Source organism: Hemibagrus wyckioides, linkage group LG10 (genome assembly GCF_019097595.1).
Source record: "Hemibagrus wyckioides isolate EC202008001 linkage group LG10, SWU_Hwy_1.0, whole genome shotgun sequence".
NCBI classification, from domain to species: Eukaryota; Metazoa; Chordata; class Actinopteri; order Siluriformes; family Bagridae; genus Hemibagrus; species Hemibagrus wyckioides.
In genome coordinates this window covers 23,744,017-23,764,314 of record NC_080719.1, presented here as the reverse complement: position 1 = coordinate 23,764,314, position 20,298 = coordinate 23,744,017, and the positions used below count along the sequence as shown (strand labels likewise).

Below are 20,298 nucleotides of genomic sequence, written 5' to 3'. Positions count from 1 at the left end.
GATCAGTCTTATTCACGTCACCTTTCACTGGTCATAATGTTATGCCTGATGGGTGTATGTTTTGTTTTGCTTCTCAGTTGCAAATCCACACAGATTGCTTTTTACTCTACTAATTTACTAATATCTACTAGTGTTGCAATGCTACTCCAGGTGCAGGACTGAGAAGTAGTCTTTGGGAGGAAAAACTTGTTTATTTCTGTGTGATTGCGTGTCCTGTTTTAAGTGTTCTAGGAAGAGCAGTAATGCAGTGAAGGTTGGGACACTCTGACAACAGCAATCACTTTGAGCCCGAGCACAATCACTCGACAATTTTTTCCCGTGCTATTTATGTGGTCACTGTGACCCTGCTAAAGTTTTTTTTTATTTTTTCTTTGTCACCCAGTAGTTGAAGACAATTTAATGTTTCTCCTAAAAGCACTGTGCTTTTTTGTGCTCTCTGCTGGGAAAATGTGCACTACGTTTAATTGCAGTGTTTTTCTCTGAACATTGTTCTTCGGTACAGAACAGAATTGTTCTTTGTCTCAAATATGGACAGCGAGTACTGTGTATAAAAATATTCTGCCCATTAGTGAGTTTCAACATTAAGCCATTCTGTTCAGTTTATATTCGGAATGCAGTATACACTACATTGCCAAATGTTTTGGGACACCCGTCCAAATCATTGAATTCAGGTGTTCTAATCACTTCCATTGCAACAGGTGTATAAAATCCAGCCCCTAGGCATTCAGACTGCTTCTACACACATTTGTGAAAGAACGGGTCACTCTCAGGAGCTCAGTGAATTCAATCATGGTACCATGATCGGTTTCCATCTGTGCAATAAGTCCATTCGTGAAATTTCCTCACTACTAAATATTCCACAGTCAACTGTTAGTGGTAATATAACAAAGTGGAAGCAATTGGGGAACAGCAGCAACAAAGTGGTAGTCCAAGTAAAATCACAGAGCGGGGTCAGCGCATGCTGAGGAGCACAGAGCGCAGAAGACCCCAACTTTCTGCGGAGTCAATAGCTACAGACCTCCAAACTTAATGTGGCCTTCAGATTAGCTCAAGATCAGCGTGTAGAGAGCTTCATGGAATGGGTTTTCATGGCCGAGCAGCTGTGTCTGAGCTTTACGTCACCAAGTACAATGCAAAGTTTTGGATGCAGTGGTGTAAAGCTGACTGCCACTGGACTCTAGAGCAGTGGAGACATGTTCTCTGGAGTGACCAGTCACACTTCTCTATCTGGCAATCCGATGGACGGGTCTGGGTTTACCAGAAAAATGCTACTTGCCTGACTGCATTGTGACAAGTGTAAAGTTTGGAAGAGGGGGAATTATGGTGTGGGGTTGTAGCTGTTATAGCCGCAAAGGGTGGGCCAACTCTATATTGTATCCTACGGATTAAGAAAGCAATGTCATTAAAGTTCATGTGCATGATGTCCCAAAACTTTCGGCAGCACAGTGGATTATTACTGATGGAGGTTAACCTCTGTTTTCACAGTCAGCCTCCCAAAACTAGATTAATGTTTTAAGATAAAGCTGAACATGAATGCTAGAAAATTTTCTATAGAATTTGACTATTTTTAGTCATACAGAGCTAGAGGTTGGCATCCAGTCCTCCAGTAAAAAAAAAAGAAAAAAGGAACAGCCATAGGACCACAATATAGCATTTAATTTGTGTGGTTAAATCCACTACCATGTCAGTGTCAGGCCATGACCGATCAGTGGTCTTTTTCTTGACAAAACAGCTGAAAAAAATTGTACATGGCACAGCAACTTATGGATTACCGTCACCTACAAAGTACCAACGTTTACTGGAAGAGACTATGAGTGCAGGGACAAGACCAGGGTTCCTAATCAGTAAAAAGGAACAACTCTAACACCACGACTGAGCAGATATTATTAGAAAGTTGGACTATTCTGAGCACAGCACTGACACTGTAGCATGTGTGGCAATGGACTGTATCAGGCAGAGCAATGTTGCTCAGTATCACTCTGTTTTAATGAGTCCAGATTAGTCTGTCATTCTTGATGAAAAATGTAGCTCAGTGTGACCGAATTGCAATTCATGCTGGTTATATTGGAAGACTATCTAGCTAGTATGTGCTGGAAAACATTCATCCATTCATACACTGTGTTGCCAAAAGTTTTGGGACACCCCTCCAAAACATTGAATTCAGGGGTTGGACTCAGCCCCTTAGTTCCAGTGAAAGGAACTCTTAATGCTTCAGCTTCATACTCCCGACTTGGTTTGGGGATGCCCCCTTCCTGTTCCAACATGAGTGTACACCAGTGCACAAAGCAAGGTCACTCATGTGGGGTTCCTTTCACTGGAACTATGGGGCCGAGCCCAACCCCTGAATTCAATTATTTGGAGGGGTGTCCCAAAACTTTTGGCAATATACTGTACATTTAAGACAATAAACACGACACAGAACCAAAAATCTCACAGAACCAAAATCTCATTGATTGGCCTGGTTAAATGATCAGCAAACAGGAATACAAGGGATAACGAACTGGTCAGTAAGCAGAAAGTGTATACAAATAGTTACACGCTGTTATTCTGTCAGAGTTGCCTGGATTATGTTATATCTGGCAACCCACCTGTCTGCTGTTATCAGCTAGTTAGCCTTCAAGTCGGCTTTCTGACCATAAGACAAATTAATATTTACTTCAATTTAATTGTATTTAACCGTGCCGCTCGAGATGGTTGTACTTAACAGTAACGCCAGTAATGAAGAACATGATATAATGTGAGTAAATAGCGTTGCTTTTAAAAAATATATAACCTGACATTGTTATTGTTGTTGGTAACAAGATGGCTAACCCTTAGCAGACGTTAGCTTTGCTAGCTAAATCGTTTAAATGTATATAATTGGTGTAGTTGCTGCTTAAAATTAAAATATCAGTTAAAAGGAAAGAAAAAGAAAAAATGTTCAGATTTACTGCTGTCAGTATTTATGTGCCTTTTAAATTGACCCCTACGATAGAAAGCCGCTAGCTAATGGGCTAATTATGCTTTTATTTATATACAGAATGATGATTTAATGGCCGGAGTAACTCTAACCAAACCAAGCTAATTTATTTCATATGAGAAATATTATTTAAGGTAGTTACATTTGAAGATTAGATTTAGGAATCTATGGAGAAGTTTCAGTTCACAGAAGAAAAAAATAGGTCAAGGCGTTTCCTCTGGTCTAGCTTGTTTAATACAGTGTTTGACCGATGCACTGGGTATTCTCGTCTATCTCGATTACATGATTTAACGCCAAAATGTCTGCTTAAATGATAAATCACTGTCTAGTCTGAGCCCTGGTCCCGAGCTAAAAATACACCCTGATAATCTTGGCTGTGGTGATAAACAAAAAAAAAAAGTACACTGCATTGCCAAAAGTATTGGGACACCCCTCCAAATCATTGAATTCAGGTGTTGGACTCGGCCCCTTAGTTTCAGTGAAAGGAACTCTTAATGCTTCAGCTTCATACCAAGACATTTTGGACAAGTTCATGCTCCCAACTTTGTGGGAACAGTTTGGGGATGACCCCAGTGCACAAAGCAAGCTCCATAAAGACATGGATGAGTGAGTTTGGTGTGGAGGAACTTGACTGGCCTGCACAGAATCCTGACCTCAACCCCATAGAACACATTTGGGATGATTTAAAGTGGAGACTGTGAGCCAGACCAAAACTGGGATTTTTGCCTTTACATGCACATGAATGTAATATGGAGTTGTCCTGCCCTTTGCAGCTATAACAGCTTCAACTCTTCTGGGAAGGCTTTCCACAAGGTTTAGGAGTGTGTTTATGGGAATTTTTGACCATTCCTCTAGAAGCGCATTTGTGAGGTCAGGCACTGATGTTGGACGAGAAGGTCTGGCTCACAGTCTCCACTCTAATTCATCCCAAAGGTGTTCTATGGGGTTGAGGTCAGGACTCTGTGCAGGCCAGTCAAGTTCTTCCACACCAAACTCACTCATCCATGTCTTTATGGACCTTGATTTGTGCCTATGATTGTGCCTAAATATGTAATAAACTTTCCTGTCGCAAAATAAAAAAACAACTTGTGAAGTTCCTTCTAAGACAAAATTAAATCAGCCCGAATTGCTGAGGCTTTCTCTAAGGTGCAACACAATAACAAATCTGAAAACACAAGGACGATTCAGACAAAGCGGAAAAGGTAGGTATAGTTTTTGTGAATGAAATTCTTCCCTCTGATTGGATGAGACATCGGTCACTCAGGATCTACAGGAAGTCCAGCAGTATCTGCAGCAGTAGAAAGTGGATTGGTGTGTGTATGAACACAGCTCTGCTCTTATAGCGCTCCTTACATCCTTTAATCTGGAATAGTTTGGTCTCCGAAACATTCCTGGTGTGTTTTTAGAGATCACAAACTAATCTTTACTCCATGATACACTATCAGTATATCCAACATCACACCATATTCCTCACAGTAGCGCTGAATGAATTCCATTTTCCTATCAGTATAAATATATATGTTTAAATCTTTTAAAGAAAATAACAAAGTTGCCCCAAAAAAAAAAAAGGTTTAAAGTGAAGGCAGAACTCCACACATGTACAAGAAATAAAGTTAGATGCACAATTTCCTACTGCCTGTATATCCTGAGTGACAGATGTCTCGTCCAATCAGAGGGAAGAATTCCATTCACATACTATTCCTACCTTTTCCTCTTTGTCTGAATTCTCCTTGTGTTTATGGATTTGTAATTGTGTTTTGCACTTCTCAGCCATCGTAGTAAGGAGATTAATTTCATGTTTATGAAAGGAGGGCTGCAGCAGCTTAAAGTTTTCACTAGTCACAAATGAAATACCAGTTCATCGTTGTGTTAAAGAAATGGAACTGATGGAGGTCTGTATATTTACTTTTTCTCTTAGTCTGATTGAAGAGCGCTGCTCCTCACTGCCCAGCTCTCCTGCCAAACGCGTGTCTCCAGCCAAAAGGAAGCAGTTCTTTATAAGCCAAGCCATACGGAACTCTGACCTTACCCCCAAAGCCAAGGGTAAAAAAAGTTTGAGAAGACAGGAGAACAGTAAGTGCTATTATTATTATTATTATTATTATTATTATTATTATTATTTGGTTTAGTGTGTCTTTGTAGTACAGGAAGCATATATTATACATGCCTCAATCACTGGCTTTATAACAATACAGGCATACTTTTATTTTTTTGTCCTAAAATCTGCCTTTTTAAAGCTATGATTAATCCTATCATTAATTATTGATATTTTATTTTAATGTATAAACAGCTCGCTACCTGCACAATCTCCTGGAGCGGGATGAGTGTTCCAAAGATGAGACCGAAGTACAGGAGACAGCCTCGCCGACCATTTTCACTGAAGCGTGCACCAACGGAAACTACATGGAGGTACGGTCTCTTCCAGTGATTCGGGTTAAATATCTTATAGTGTCTTTAAAGTAGCCTTTCCCCATCTCTCTCAGCACTGGAGTGACTTCATGAACCGCTCAGGAGAAGAGCAGGAGAAACTGTTGGCCCTGCTGGATGAGGAGACAACAAGACAGAGTAACGCTAGCAAGGCCTCTAAAGACCAGAGAGAGTGTGAGGCTTCACTCACTCCTCACCTATTTACTTGAATAAACCTAAACAAATTGCACAACATTTTTTAGTTGTGGTCAGAGCTAGCTCAGTGGTTAAGGATTTTGCTCGACCAAAAGACCAGAAAGCCATTGCCAGGAACTTGAGCAAGTCTCTTAAAGTAAATGATCCGCTCAGCCATTTATTTAACAGTTATATTTTTTTCCCCCCGTCAGTGAACCCAGCCTTCACCGCTCAGGAATGCTTCCAAAGAATTGACCGGAAGTTGCGTGCTACATTGAAACGCAAACACATTCCCAAGGTGAGACCAAAGTATTTTCTGTAAATTGTACAAATGAACAATATCCTGTACACATGTTCCCCGTGCTCAATATGTACACTGTCCCATTGAAGACTACATTGGAGCTTCTGGAGAGTGACCTGCTGACCTTTTTTGAAGCTCACCCACAATCTATATATGTCGCCAAACTGAGCAACAGGTATGTTTTCCAAACACTGATAGTGATAGTGGTCAGTAATGGTTCTTGTGTTTCATGGAGGAAAAATTCAACACAGTGCAGCGTTTCATTCCTAACATGTTTATTCTCACCAGTTTTGAGAGACTGTTGCTTCATGCCATTTGTCAGTACATGGACCTCGCCTCAGCCAGTAAGTCGATCAGATGTTTGTGTATTTCTCATGCTAGGATTCTTTCCACTGAAATTATTTCCTGCAATTTTGGAGTTCTACTAAGACTAAGACTATTTGCCAGTCTAATCCTATTCTGGAAGGGGTTTTTTGTTCATGATTGTGATATAAGTATAAATATAAATAAACTAGTAGCTTTGGCACTGCTACCTTTGGCATTTCCATACTTCGTGTTAATGTACATGGTCTTTGACTTGCAAGCTTCATACAAAGCCTTTCACACACTTAAGTTTAAAGTTGCGTATGAGTAAAATGTAAGACTCTTCCACCCGCGTCATTTCCTGGCGTTTATTTACTCTCTGGCTCTTTGAAACGTCGCAGCAGTATGTCACGGAAAAGCAGGAAGAGTTTTTTAAATGGACTTACAGTGAGGTGGAGTTGTTGCTGTGAGTAACACGGGAGTATACAGTTGCAAAAGCGAGCTAGAATGTAAGCTTAGCATCTTAGCTGACTGCGTCACGTGACTGAAAATGTGCCATCCTTTTCAAAAGCCTCCGTTTTCACAGTCCACACACAGTTTTCAGATTTATCCACTTTGGAGAGCGTTTTCAAAAAGATGCGTTTTCGTTGAGTAAAAAACGTCGTCCCAGGAAAACGTGGACTGAAGGCCAAAACGGATAGAGAAATATGCGCTTTTAACAAAAACATATTAGTGTGGATGTCCATGTCTTATTTCACAGGTACTGACTGTAATGGAGCACGACAGACCAAGGTCGTCAACAAGCAAGAGGGGTTCCTCCCTCCTTCACCATTGCTCTCGGCTTATTTGGACCAGAGGAGCTGAGAGCAGGACACCATCCCCGCACTGCCAACCAAACTGGCCAGTATGAATCGTAGAAGCAGCTTTACATAAACAGTCTGTATTCCTGGTCTGTTCCGGCTACAAAAGAAAGGCTTTGTTTCACTTTGTTTGTTAGACTCATGCACTAGCTACTTGAACTTTAAATAAACTTAAACTCGAACTTTAAAGCACAGTCTAAATTCTGAGTGCCGTCCAGGCAGATGTACTGTTTAGTCAAGAAAAGGGCTTTCATAGGTGCTACCGTCCATTTTAAATGATAGATATTTACTACAAAAAAATCACACATTCATTCATAATGAAATTAAATGATCCTGATTCTCATGATGCTTTTTAAAAAGCATTGTTTAGTAGGCGTTTTGTACGATTGCATGATTAGGGGTGGAAAAAAAAGTATTAGTGTTATGCCTTGCTGATAGCATCTTGACGTATTTCTTTCTGCAACAGCGACACAGCTGATAGACTTTAGTATAATTAAACATGTCTTCTTACCATAGTGTTCCTGCTTTCTCGAGGTTCTTCAGATAGGGGTACCGTTCAAGCTAATTATGGTTCATTTAGACATTTTTTTTCCGTTTCAAGTGTAACTATTTTAGTAGCTGAGGCTTTAAATGTGGAGGATGCTGAAAATCCCTTGACTCTGGTCATGTTTATAGTTAGTGGAAAAAAAATGAATGTTATAATGACATCAGTTTTTGTTTCCTTACTCGCCATCCATACATAGCAAACTGCCATGTTTAATGCTTTAATAATTCTTATATTTATGCTCACCTTCTCATGAAATGATGTAAGGTAGAAACTGTCTCCATAATCAATACCTGTGCTGTATGTGGTGCTTTGTACTTTTTACATTTGTGTTCAAAAGAATCCTGCATCACTTTACACAACTGTTTACAGAAATGAAAAATAATTCGAATGTAGGTTCCTCGTTTGGTACGGATAACGGCGGTGTAAAGTTAAGAAAGCCTCCAAGGCGTGTGACGTCATTAATGTTTACCCTGTTGTCATGAAATTGCCAAAAATCCAAACCGACTTGCACTTACAACTATGCCTTACACTATGCCATCTTCTCAGTCACGTCTTTTCTTTTCTTCTCACGTTACATACATTCATAGCACGAGGGTTGCTGTGGTTTACATTGTGAATAAAAAAAGAATCTGTAGAGACCTGACCAGTCAGTAGGGCATCAGTTTCGCAAACCAAATTGTACGTGTGTATGGACTCTCATTTTCTCAGGCACCAAACCTCATGAATGTGGAGTTTCTGTACACGTTTTTATTCACACCAAGCCAAGTGTTCCATATTTTGTTTCTTTAGATGTAAATACTAGGCTTTGGCGCCTTTGTAGAATATCTACACTTGTTCTATTGTACCTGTAATATAAATATAATATAATGTGTGAACAGTGAGGTCCAAAAGTCTGAGACTACATGAAAAATCAGGGTGGTTTTTTTTGTCCTGTTTAAAACTGAAGGATTCGGAAATGTTTAAAAAGTAAGCACTCGATATTGTGAATATTTAATATTCAGGATTCTGCATTATTTCTAGGTTGCTATTTAAATGTAAGCAGGTCAGATCATGTCTGCTCATGTCTGATCTAAGCACGTGTTCGGACGATACTTCGATTGATCTGATCTATAATGGATCATAAGGATTTGGAAGAAATTGTGGAGCAGCTAGAGTGCACAGTGTGATTGAAGTGAAAAAGAAAAAACGAATACTAAAAAACTCAGTATTTCAGAGATTCTACTTTTCTCTCAAGGTGATGTTAGTAATATAATGTGTGTTGAAGATCGTTGTATTAAATTAAACGAGCGCTCTCAGATGTTTGGACTCCACTGTATGTAGAGGTAGTATAGCACATTCACCAGGAACCATAGGATGCTTAAGTGTGCTTCTTTAGTTGTGCAACAAAATGATTGGTGTTAAAATTATTTCATATTTATATGACCATTGTGAGTGATGCAAGGCATGAATGACTCTGTACCTACATTTGAATAAAATCTCAAATCTATTTAGTTCTGAATATGATGTGTTTATTCTTATTTACACTTTATATGTTTCTTAAGCTTTCGACACGTTACAGAATAATAACAGACACACACTGCCTGATATACAACAAAAGGGAATACAGAAGCAAAAATATACAAAAGATGACCAGCACAAAGAGAGCACCGGGGAGAATACGTGAGTCGCCTGTACACCTCTAGGAACACCACATCATACCAAACCTCAGGATATCACATGTAGAGGCATTTACACTGATCAGCATTGTGAGCAGTGAGAGGTGACATGAATAAGACTGATGATCTCCTCATCATGGCACCTGTGGTGGGATATATTAGGCAGCAAGTCAACATTTTGTCCTCAAAGTTGATGTGTTAGAAGCAGGAAAAATGGACAAGCGTAAAGATTTGAGCTTTGAGTTTGACAAAGGGCCAAATTGTGATGGCTAGACCACTGGATCAGAGCATCTCCAAAACTGCAGCTCAAAATCTGAGGCTGCAGTGACCTCAGACCCTGGATAGCTGAAGACTAGAAAAATGTAGTCTGGTCTGATGAATCTTGATTTCTGCTGAGGCACACAGATGATAGGGTCAGAATTTGGACCAACAGCATGAATCAATGGGTGCAACTTGCCTTTTGTCAACAGTCCAGTCTGGTGGTGTAATGGTGTGGGGAATGTTTTCTTGGCACAGTTTGGACGTGTTAATATGAATCAATCATGGTTTGAATGCTGTGATGTATTTGAGTATTGTTTCTGCCCATGTGCATCCCTTCCCTTCATCTTCTAATATTTACTTCCAGCATGATAATGCACCATGTCATGAAGCAGAAGTCGTCTCGCACTGCTTTCATGAACATGACGATGAGTTCAGTGTTCTTCACTGACCTTCACCGTCAAGGGATCTGAGTCCAACAGAACACCTTTAGGATGTGGTAGAACTGGAGATGAAAGTGCAACAGAAAAATCTGCAGGAATTGCATGATTCAGTCAAGTCAACAAAGACCAGAGTCTCAAGGAAACATCTTAAATCCATGCCATGAAGGTTCTACTGATTATTAGTGTAGTGTTCCTAATAAAGTGGTCAGAGGTGGACGAAGTACACAGCTTCCTTACTTGAGTGAAAGTACAAATACTACCAGTCAAACATTACTCCATTACAAGTAAAAGCTGTAAAGACAGATTTTTACTTAAGTAAAAGTACAGAAGTACTTATTTTTAAAAGTACTTAAGTATCAAAAGTAAATGTCAACGCATTGTTTTATTATTGTTGCATTGTTGTATGCAATACTTACAGTACCTTTTGTAGCAACCTAGTGAATATACTGACCAGTTTGTAGTATCTGTGGAATTAAGAGCTTTTAGAATGTTACAAAACCTATAGAAATTAAACAACTGAATTGACAAAAAAGACAGGTATAATCATTTTCATTTTTAATTTCACACTCCTACCACCCCCAACAAAAAAGTACAGGTACATCTCAAAAAATTAGAATATCATGAAAAAGGTCAATATTTTTTATCACTCAGTTCAGAAAGTGAAACCCATATATTATATAGATTCATCACACAGAGTGAAATATTTCAAGCCTTTATTTCTTGAAATTGTGATGATTATGGCTTACAGATAAGGAAAACCCAAAATTCTGTGTCTCAGAAAATTAGAATATTACATAAGATCAATAAAAAAGGATATTTCAAAGAGAAATGTCAGACTTCTGAAAAGTATGTTTGTTTCTATGCACTCAATACTTGGTTGGGCCTCTTTTTGCATCAATGCGGCGTGGCATAGATTCTCTATGGGGTTCAGGTCAGGTGAGTTTGCTGGCCAATCAAGCACAGTAACACCATGGTCATTGAACCAGCTTATGGTACCTTTAGCAGTGTGGGCAGGTGCCAAGTCCTGCTGGAAAATGAAATCAGCATCTCCATAAAGCTTGTCAGCAGAAGGAAGCATGAAGTGCTCTAAGATTTCCTGGTAGATGGCTGCATTGACTGTGGACTTCAGAAGACACAGTGGACCAACACCAGCAGATGACATGGCAGCCCAAATCACTGACTGTGGACACTTCACACTGGACTTCAAGCAACATGGATTCTGTGCCTCTCCACTCTTACTCCAGACTCTGGGACCTTGATTTCCAAATGAAATGCAAAACTTACTTTCATCTGAAAAGAGGACTTTGGACCACTGAGCAACAGTCCAGTTCTTTTTCTCCACAGCCCAGGTAAGATGCTTCTGACGTTGTCTCTGGTTCAGGAGTGGCTTGACACGAGGAATGCGACATTTGTAGGCCATGTCTAGGATTCGTCTGAAGCTCCCCCAAATTCTTGAATGGATTTTGCCTGACAGTCCTCTCAAGGCTGCGGTTATCCCTTTTGCTGGTGCACCTTTTCCTACCACACTTTTTCCTTCCACTCAACTTTCTGTGAATATGCTTGGATACAGCACTCTGTGAACAACCAGCTTCTTTAGCAATGACATTTTGTGGCTTACCCTCCTTGTGGAGGGTGCCATTGACTGTCTTCTGGACAACTGTCAAGTCAGCAGTCTTCCCCATGATTGTGTAGCCTACTGACCCAGACTGAGAGACCATTTAAAAGCTCAGGAAACCTTTGCAGGTATTTTGAGGTAATTAGCTGATTAGGGTTTGACACCATGACTTTCCAGTATTGAACTTTTTCACAATATTCTAATTCTCTGAGACACAGAATTTTGGGTTTTCCTTATCTGTAAGCCATAATCATCACAATTTCAAGAAATAAAGGCTTGAAATATTTCACTCTATGTGTAATGAATCTATATAATATATGGGTTTCACTTTCTGAACTGAGCAACAAAAAATATTGACCTTTTTCATGATATTCTAAATTTTGACATGTACCTGTACGCATCTATGTGTATCCACTCATGAACATTTCAATCAAATGGTCTGTAAATGAAGACTGGTCAGAAAAAAAACTAACCTGATTTAAAACCCAGCTACACAACTGTAGCTGTACAACCAGCCAACAGCAACACTGCTTTAACAAAGAGTTATATATATTTCCACAATTCATTTACACCGTTTTAATATGCATTTACACCATTGTCCAGGCTCCTCCCTCCTGTGTACAATGCGTTGTGGGCAATATTACCCATTAGAGTGTGCACTGTTCTGCACTTTGAATTTCTACCGGAAGTAGTAGACCATCCAGGAATTTTTGGAATACTCTTTTCAGTATACTACGATTTGGGGCATACTAATTCTATTTTTGAATACTATTTAGGACACAGCATACGTTTTTGTGTGTTAACTAACATCATTACCAATGTGTTGGTGGTGTATAATATACAAAGCATATATTCGTCCATTTTGTCAGCAATTGATCAATTGAGAAATTGAGTCAAAAAACTTATGGAAAACCACTGAACTTTACAACACGTGACGCTACAAGAGTGAAAAAAATCATCCTATGATTAATGTAACTACTTTCTACTCAATGACCTGGACAGAAATGTAGTGGAGTAAAAGTAGAGTATTTGTCTTTCAAATGTAGTGAAGTTAAAGTAAAAAGTATCCAGAAAAAATAATACTCAAGTAAAGTACAGATACTCAAAAAGTGTACTTAAGTACAGTACTCAAGTAAATGTACTTCTTTACTGTCCACCTCTGAAAGTGGTCAGTATTGTCCTTATTTTATAATGCTCAGTTTATCAGAACACGGCTGTTGTGTTGAACTGTCTGAATGATGAATCGAGCTAAAAGATTCGAATCATTAAAAAGATTCGCTTGGCATCCACTAAGCGCTCAAAAGTGCGCGCGCTCGGGTTTGAGCCACAGAGACACACAGACACCAGTGTCCGAGCGACATGGCGGTTATACTACACACTCCCCTCACAGTATCGTGATACAGTCACAAGGATACAAATCCACAATGAACGGCTCAGTTAATTCTAGCAACGAGTCTTGTCCTTCTCCGGGTGTGTGTGAGGAAGACGCGCTCGTGCCCGCGATGCCCTACCTGGTGGACGCTTGGCTCGTGCCGCTGGTCTTCGCGCTCATCATGGTGTTGGGTCTGTTCGGTAACTCTCTGGTTCTGTACGTGATTTCCAAACACAAGAAAATGTGGACAGCCACAAATATCTATATAGGTGAGAATTCTTTCTTTCTTTCTTTCTTTCTTTCTTTCTTTCTTTCTTTCTTTCTTTCTTTCTTTCTACTGTGTTTATTCATCTCTCTCTCTCTCTCTCTCTCTCTCTCTCTCTCTCTCGTGTTTATTCACCCCCCCCCCCTCTCTCTCTCTCTCTCTCTTTCCTCTGTTTGTGTTTATTCATCCCCCCTTTCTTTCTTTCTTTCTTTCTTTCTTTCTTTCTTTCTTTCTTTCTTTCTTTCTTTCTTTCTTTCTTTCTTCTGTGTTTGTTTATTCATTCCCCCTTTCTTTCTTTCTTTCTTTCTTTCTTTCTTTCTTGTGTTTATTCATCTCTCTCTCCCTCCCTCCCTCCCTCCCTCTCTCTCTCTCTCTCTCTCTCCCTCTCTCTCTCTCTCTCTCTCTCTCTCTTTCTCTCTCTCTCCCTCTCTCTCTCTCTCTCTCTCTCTCTCTCTCTGTCTCTCTCTCTCTGTCTCTATCTCTCTCTCTCTGTCTCTATCTCTCTCTCTCTCTCTCTCTCGCTCTCTCTCTCTCTCTCTCTCTCTCTCTCTCTCGCTCTCTCTCTCTCTCTCTCTCTCTCTCTCTCTCTCTCTCTCTCTCTCGCTGTCTTTCTCTCTCTCTCTCTCTCTCTCTCTCTCTCTCTCTCTCTCTCTCTCTCTCTCTCTCTCTCTCTCTCTCTCTCTCTCTCGCTGTCTTTCTTTCTCTCTCTCTCTCTCTCTCTCTCTCTCTCTCTCTCTCTCTCTCTCTCTCTCTCTGTTTCTCCCTCTCTCTCTCTCTCTCTCTCTCTCTCTCTCTCTCTCTCTCTCTCTCTCTCTCTCTCTCTCTCTCTCTCTCCCTCTCCCTCTCTCTCTCCCTCTCCCTCCCTCTCTCTCCCTCCCTCTCTCTCCCTCCCTCTCTCTCCCTCTCTCTCCCTCTCCCTCTCTCCCTCCCTCTCTCTCTCTCTCTCTCTCTCAGTGGGAATGTTCCCTGAGGATTAATGTGATGTAGTTGTGTTGTTCCTTGTCCTCTGAACCTAACCCTAACCCTGAATAGATTTTCTCTACAGCTAACCTGGCGATGACGGACATCACCTTCCTGATCTGCTGTGTTCCTTTCACTGCTGTACTTTATCCTTTACCAAGCTGGATCTTTGGGAATTTCATGTGTAAATTCGTCAGCTACATTCAGCAGGTCAGTTTCTGGACTTTTAGCCGTGGTTCTGTTCATAAATATCCAGCACAGTTCTTTCATATAAAGAATATGATTGTGCTTGTTTTATATTCTGCTTTATTTAGCGGTCAGTATCCACCGACTCGGGTCATAGGTCATGTCCAAGGTCTCAAATCACAGAGTTTCTTAAACAGATATGATTTTTAATATTGTGTTATTTATAATATATATATATATATATAATATATATTTAGAGCATGTGAGGCAGGTGTACCTCATTTTGGTGACATGGGACAGTAAATAATGTAAATGTTGATCATGTCTTTTCTACAACATCAACCTAGAGCTCTTGAGGAACTAATAGGTCAGTGGAGTTCTAGCTCTAATTCCTTCCTGCTGAAAGCTGACCGATGCACTGGCAGTTCAGAAACGGTGTGATAGTGTCCAAGTGGTTCTATCCACAGCAGTCCCCTGGGTCACAGGCTGTCCACTCAGATCTATCCCCAGCAGCAGGGAGCACCACCAAGTGACCAAACTCTAACCGGGGTAGAGCGTTTGGATGGATTTGACCCAAAAAAGCATGAAGGTTAACAAATAATGGGGCTTTTTAACCCCAGTTTAGTGTTTGGTTTGTCGTTTAAACCGTGCTTTTGCCCTGGGTAGAGGAACGTTTTTACCCCATAGTTATTAAACCCTGCACTGAAACAGAGCTAGCAGTCCTTTTGTGATGTTAAACCTGTACTGTTTTGTCAAATGTGTACAGTGTGAAATGTCAGATTATGAACAGCTTAACAGGATTATGTTAAAGTATATGAGCAGTGTGAAAGGTGTTCATTTGTATATCTGTGACAGGTATCTGCACAGGCCACATGTGTGACACTGACAGTGATGAGTGTGGATCGCTGGTATGTCACCGTGTATCCGCTGCGCTCCCTGCAGTGTCGCACGCCGAGAGTTGCCACCGTGGTGAACCTGGGGATCTGGATAGGTTTGTAGTTTTCTCCTCACTCAGGACTTCCTGCAAGCAGAATTACTAAGATACATCCAAAATACTGAATGTGTTTCAGAGTGAAGTACTGACCACAGTATACGGTATGATTGCTGTAAATGATAAATAAGTCAAGCTGTCTGTTCTAGTCTTCTTTACGTCCACTTGCCTTGACTAGAAGACATTTCAAATGATATTTTTGCTTATCTCACTGTGTCTCATTCAGGATCTTTCTTGGTGTCTCTGCCAGTGCCACTGTACACCAGAACTTTAGCCGGAGAATGGTTTGGTCCTCAGGTATTCTGCACTGAGATTTTTCCCACAACGACTCACAAGAAAGCCTTCATCCTGTACAACTTCCTGGCTGTGTATATGCTCCCACTGGTGACCATCTGCGTGTGCTATCTGGTCATGTTGTACCAAATGGGCCGGCCGGCTGTGGAACCTGTTGACAATAATTATCAGGTAAGATTATCTGCCAAGCCAGAATGATGTTTATACTCGGTGTAGGATTGCTGCCTTACAGTTTTTAAAGACATATAGTGACGTTTTGTATACGACTGTTCTATGATGGAAATAAAAATGTAAAAGTAGAATATAAAATATAAGAAATACAATTTAAATAAAAATGCAAAACTAGAATATAAAATATAACAAATCATTTAAACAAAAATGTAAAATTAATTAAACACAATATTAGGCAGGCGGTCATTATGTTATGCCTAATCGGTGTACAATACAACACTTAAAAAACTTACATTGAGGGAAAATATTATTTGATCCCCTGCTGATTTTGTACATTTGCCCACTGACACAAATGATCAGTCTGTAATTTTAATGGTAGATGTATTTGAACAGTGAGAGGCAGAATAACAACAAAAAAATCCAGAAAAACACATTTCAAAAAAGTTCTACATTGATTTGCATTTTAATGAGTGAAATAAGTATTTGATCCCCTATCAATCAGAAAGATTTCTGGTTCCCAGGTGTCTTTCATACAGGTAAGGAGCTGAGATTACAGTAGGAGCACTCTCGGGGAGTGCTCTTAATCTCAGCTCATTAACTGTATGAAAGACACCTGTCCACAGAAGAAAGCAATCAATCAGATTCCAAACTCTCCATCATGGCCAAGACCAAAGAGCTGTCCATGGATGTCAGGGACAAGATTGTAGACCTACACAAGGCTGGAATGAGCTACAAGACCATCGCCAAGCAGCTTGGTGAGAAGGTGACAACAGTTGGTGCGATTATTCCCAAATGGAAGAAACACAAAAGGACTGTCAGTCTTCCTCGGTCTGGGGCTCCATGCAAGATCTCACCTCATGGAGTTGAGAATCAGCCCAGAATTACACTGGAGGATTTTGTCAATGATCTCAAGGCAGCTGGGACCATAGTCACCAAGAACTACGCTACGCCGTGAAAGACTGAAATCCAGTAGCGCCCGCAACGTCCCCCTGCTAAAGAAAGCACATGTACAGGCTCATCTGAAGTTTGCCAGTGAACATCTGAATGATTCAGAGAAGAACTGGGTGAAAGTGTTGTGGTCAAATGAGACCAAAATCCAGCTCTTTGGCATCAACTCAACTTGCCGTGTTTGGAGGAGGAGGAATGCTGCCTATGACCCCAAGTACACCATCCCCAGGTGACAGGACAACTGCACCGCATCAAAGGGACGATGGACAGAGCCATGTACCGTTAAATCTTGGATGAGAACCTCCTTCCTTCAGCCAGGGCATTGAAAATGGGTCGTGGATGGATATTCCAACCTGACAATGACCCAAAACACACGGCCAAGGCAACAAAGGAGTGGTTCAAAAAGCACATTAAGGTCCTGTAGTGGCCTAGCCAGTCTCCAGACCTTAATCCCATAGAAAATCTGTGGAGGGAGCTGAAGGGTCAGCCACAAAACCTTAATGACTTGGAGAGGATCTGCAAAGAGGAGTGGGCCCAAATTCCTTGAGATGTGAGATGTGTGCAAACCTGGTGGCCAACTACAAGAAATATCTGACGTCTGTGATTGCCAACAAGGGTTTGCCACCAAGTACTAAGTCATGTTTTGCAAAGGGGTCAAATACTTATTTCACTCAATAAAATGCAAATCAATGTAGAACTTTTTTGAAATGTGTTTTTCTGGATTTTTTTGTTATTATTCTGCCTCTCACTGTTCAGATAAACCTACCATTAAAATTACAGACTGATCATTTCTTTGTCAGTGGGCAAACGTACAAAATCAGCAGGGGATCAAATCATTTTTTCCCTCACTGTATGTATAGAAATATTTATTGAAAAATAATTGTTGAAAAATAATTGATTTAATGTAATAATAATAATATCATATATAATATATATATATATATATATATATATATCAGTAATTTCATATGATATCAATAATATAATTAATAATACTGATATCAAGAACTGTGATGTATCTTTGAAAAAAATGATCTATCTTTTGTTTTAATTGAAGTGAATGCTTAATTTCAGAAATCAATGCAATAATAGTAACGTCGTTAAAACAAGTGACTCTGACTTCTCAGCTCCAGGTTCAGACAGAACGCAGCACAGCCGTCAGAGCCAAAGTATCCCGTATGGTGCTGGTGATTGTACAGCTGTTTATTCTGTGCTGGGGTCCCATCCAGCTGTTCATCCTGGCACAGGCATTCAGCCCACACTTCCGTCAGAACTACTACACATACAAAGTGAAGATCTGGGCACACTGCATGTCTTACAGCAACTCATGCATTAATCCCATAGTGTACGCCTTTATGGGTGCCAACTTCCGCAAGGCCTTCAAGAAGACTTGTCACTGTTGCTTTAAACAGCGTGTAACCGTTGCCCAGCAGCCAAACGCCAACGGAAACACTGAGATGCACTATGTGTCATAGAGTAGATGTCTCGTAGCGTATATATCTTATCTGTGTGTGTGTGTGTGTGAGAGAGAGAGAGAGAGAGAGAGACCTTTGAACCTTTGGGGAAAATTGGATATTTTGTTTTCTGTTGTTTTCTGTTGTTTTCTGTGAAGAAAACAAATATATTTTTTTACAAAGGAAGCAGACCTAAAATTACAGATATATTTTTAGGTTTAACAGAGTAGCAATGAGATGTACGTCAGGCAGCCATTACTATTAATGTTATTATGGTCAATTAAAACTTTAGTTAAATAGTTAAAACTTAGTGCAAATAGGCTGAAGTCAGTCATATACGGGCTGTGGAGGACGAAGACACTGGACATCAGGCCATATGACCACTGCCAGGTAAAGTGAATAAGACTGAGTATCTCCTCATCATGGCACCTGTTAGTGGGTGGGATATATTAGGCAGCAAGTCAACATTTTGTCCTCAAAGTTGATGTTAGAAGCAGGAAAAATGGACAAGTGTAAGGATTTGGGCGAGTTTGACCAAAAGGGCCAAATTGTGATGGCTAGACCACTGGATCAGAGCATCTCCAAAACTGCAGCTCTTGTGGGGTGTTCCTGGTCTGCAGTGGTCAGTAACTATCAAAAGTGGTCCAAGGAAGGAACAGTGGTGAACCGGAGACAGGGTCATGGGCGGTCAAGGCTCATTGATGCACTTGGGGACTGAAGGCTGACCTGTGTGATCCGATCCAACAGACGAGCTACTGTTGCTCAAATTGCTGAAGAAGTTACTGCTGGTTCTGATAGAAAGGGGTCAGAATACACAGTGCAGGACAGGTCAGGGCTGTTTTGGCAGCAAAAGGGGGACCAACATGATATTAATTCAATTCAATTCAGTTTATTTTGTATAGCGCCTTTTACAATGAACATTGTCTCAAAGCAGCTTTACAAAAGAAGAAAACAGAGAAAGGGGAGGGGAAAATGAAAAATAATAATAAAAAATAACTAATTAACTAGAAATAAGAATAAATTATTAAATTCTATAATTAGACTATTTTATCCTATTTTATCCCTAATGAGCAAGCCTGTGGCGATGGTGGCAAGGAAAAACTCCCTGGGATGGAAAGGAAGAAACCTTGAGAGGAACCAGGCTCAGAAGGGAACCATCCTCATTTGGGTGACACTAAACAGAAAATAATGTAACTGTAGCTGATTAATGTCCTTTCTACAACAGCAATCAATGACCATGAGGAACTATTAGGTCAGTGTAGTTTCTAAGGTCATTATAAACACTAGTTCTTTGCTGTCATGGGCTGACAGATGAAATGGCAGATCTGTGATGGTGTGAAAGTCCCCAAGTGGCTCTGTCCATGGCTGTCTCCTGGGCCACACAGATCCATCCACAGCACCAGTGGGCACCATCAAGCGGCGAGACTCTGACCAGGGGTAGGGCAGCGGTCACACTGGAAACTGACAAACACTGGGAGCTCAGGAGTGGGGTGTATAGCTCGACAGAGAAGGTAGAGAGAAAAGAGAAAGATATTAAGTTTCTGATCATGTGATGCTTAAAGACAATGTAGAATTATGTGTAAAGTGCAGGCAGGGACTCCGGCAAGACTAGCTATGACAGCAGACATATGACATATTAGGCAGGTGGTCATAATGTTATGACTGAGTGTACATTAAAAACTTAAATAGAAATATTTATTGAAAAATAATTGTTATTTCTATAAGTGCAAATATTGATATCAAGAATGATATGTGAAATAAATGATTTGAGACTGTTCCTATCTTTTGTCTTTAATTGAAGTGAATGTTTCATTTCAGAAATTCTTGTGTCTAGTAATCACAGTTTAATGTTAACCAGTGAAATCTACTAATGTCCACATTTAGTATAAATTTAGTATAAATTTGTCAGTATTATAAAACGTCATAAATTATTAGTAAAATAAATGTTGTCGAATTTATGTACAGTATACAGTATGTTTGGATGGTGATTCTGAATTCTGGTTAGAAATCATTCTCCACTAGGTGGCGCCATAAAACCAACAGCATCTCATGCCTGTGATTAAAAAAAGTACACGTGAGAGTCACCCACTGTAAGTATAGATAGATAGATAGATA

General features: G+C 40.2%; 2 protein-coding genes across 5 annotated transcripts; both read left to right on the top strand.

Moving 5' to 3' along the window:
- Positions 1-2,563: 2,563 nt before the first annotated feature.
- Positions 2,564-9,069, top strand: r3hdm4 (R3H domain containing 4). Of its 4 annotated transcripts, XM_058401220.1 has the most exons (8): positions 2,566-2,737; positions 4,878-5,032; positions 5,250-5,368; positions 5,443-5,560; positions 5,773-5,858; positions 5,951-6,036; positions 6,150-6,205; positions 6,925-9,069. In XM_058401220.1, the coding sequence occupies exons 1-8, from the start codon at positions 2,691-2,693 to the stop codon at positions 7,026-7,028; spliced, it is 771 nt and encodes a 256-aa protein (XP_058257203.1). In that variant the 5' UTR covers positions 2,566-2,690; the 3' UTR covers positions 7,029-9,069. The 4 variants fall into 4 exon arrangements, with proteins under 4 accessions (XP_058257201.1, XP_058257202.1, XP_058257203.1 ...); XM_058401218.1 differs by having other exon boundaries at positions 2,564-2,737; positions 6,150-7,068; XM_058401219.1 differs by having other exon boundaries at positions 2,565-2,737; positions 5,951-6,205.
- Positions 9,070-12,883: 3,814 nt separating this feature from the next.
- Positions 12,884-19,824, top strand: LOC131360226 (G-protein coupled receptor 54-like). Its single transcript, XM_058400455.1, has 5 exons — positions 12,884-13,183; positions 14,225-14,349; positions 15,181-15,316; positions 15,543-15,781; positions 17,857-19,824. The coding sequence occupies exons 1-5, from the start codon at positions 12,967-12,969 to the stop codon at positions 18,202-18,204; spliced, it is 1,065 nt and encodes a 354-aa protein (XP_058256438.1). The 5' UTR covers positions 12,884-12,966; the 3' UTR covers positions 18,205-19,824.
- Positions 19,825-20,298: the final 474 nt, after the last annotated feature.

Bases quoted from the DNA above. Each gene is read 5' to 3' on its own strand.
- r3hdm4 (XM_058401218.1), top strand. From the start codon at position 2,691: ATGGTTGTACTTAACAGTAACGCCAGTAATGAAGAACATGATATAAT. The intron at 5,561-5,772 runs GTGAGGCTTCAC...TCCCCCCGTCAG, and splicing joins CTCTAAAGACCAGAGAGAGT to TGAACCCAGCCTTCACCGCT. The intron at 6,037-6,149 runs GTATGTTTTCCA...TATTCTCACCAG, and splicing joins GTCGCCAAACTGAGCAACAG to TTTTGAGAGACTGTTGCTTC.
- LOC131360226 (XM_058400455.1), top strand. From the start codon at position 12,967: ATGAACGGCTCAGTTAATTCTAGCAACGAGTCTTGTCCTTCTCCGGGT. The intron at 14,350-15,180 runs GTCAGTTTCTGG...TATCTGTGACAG, and splicing joins TCGTCAGCTACATTCAGCAG to GTATCTGCACAGGCCACATG. The intron at 15,317-15,542 runs GTTTGTAGTTTT...TGTCTCATTCAG, and splicing joins GAACCTGGGGATCTGGATAG to GATCTTTCTTGGTGTCTCTG.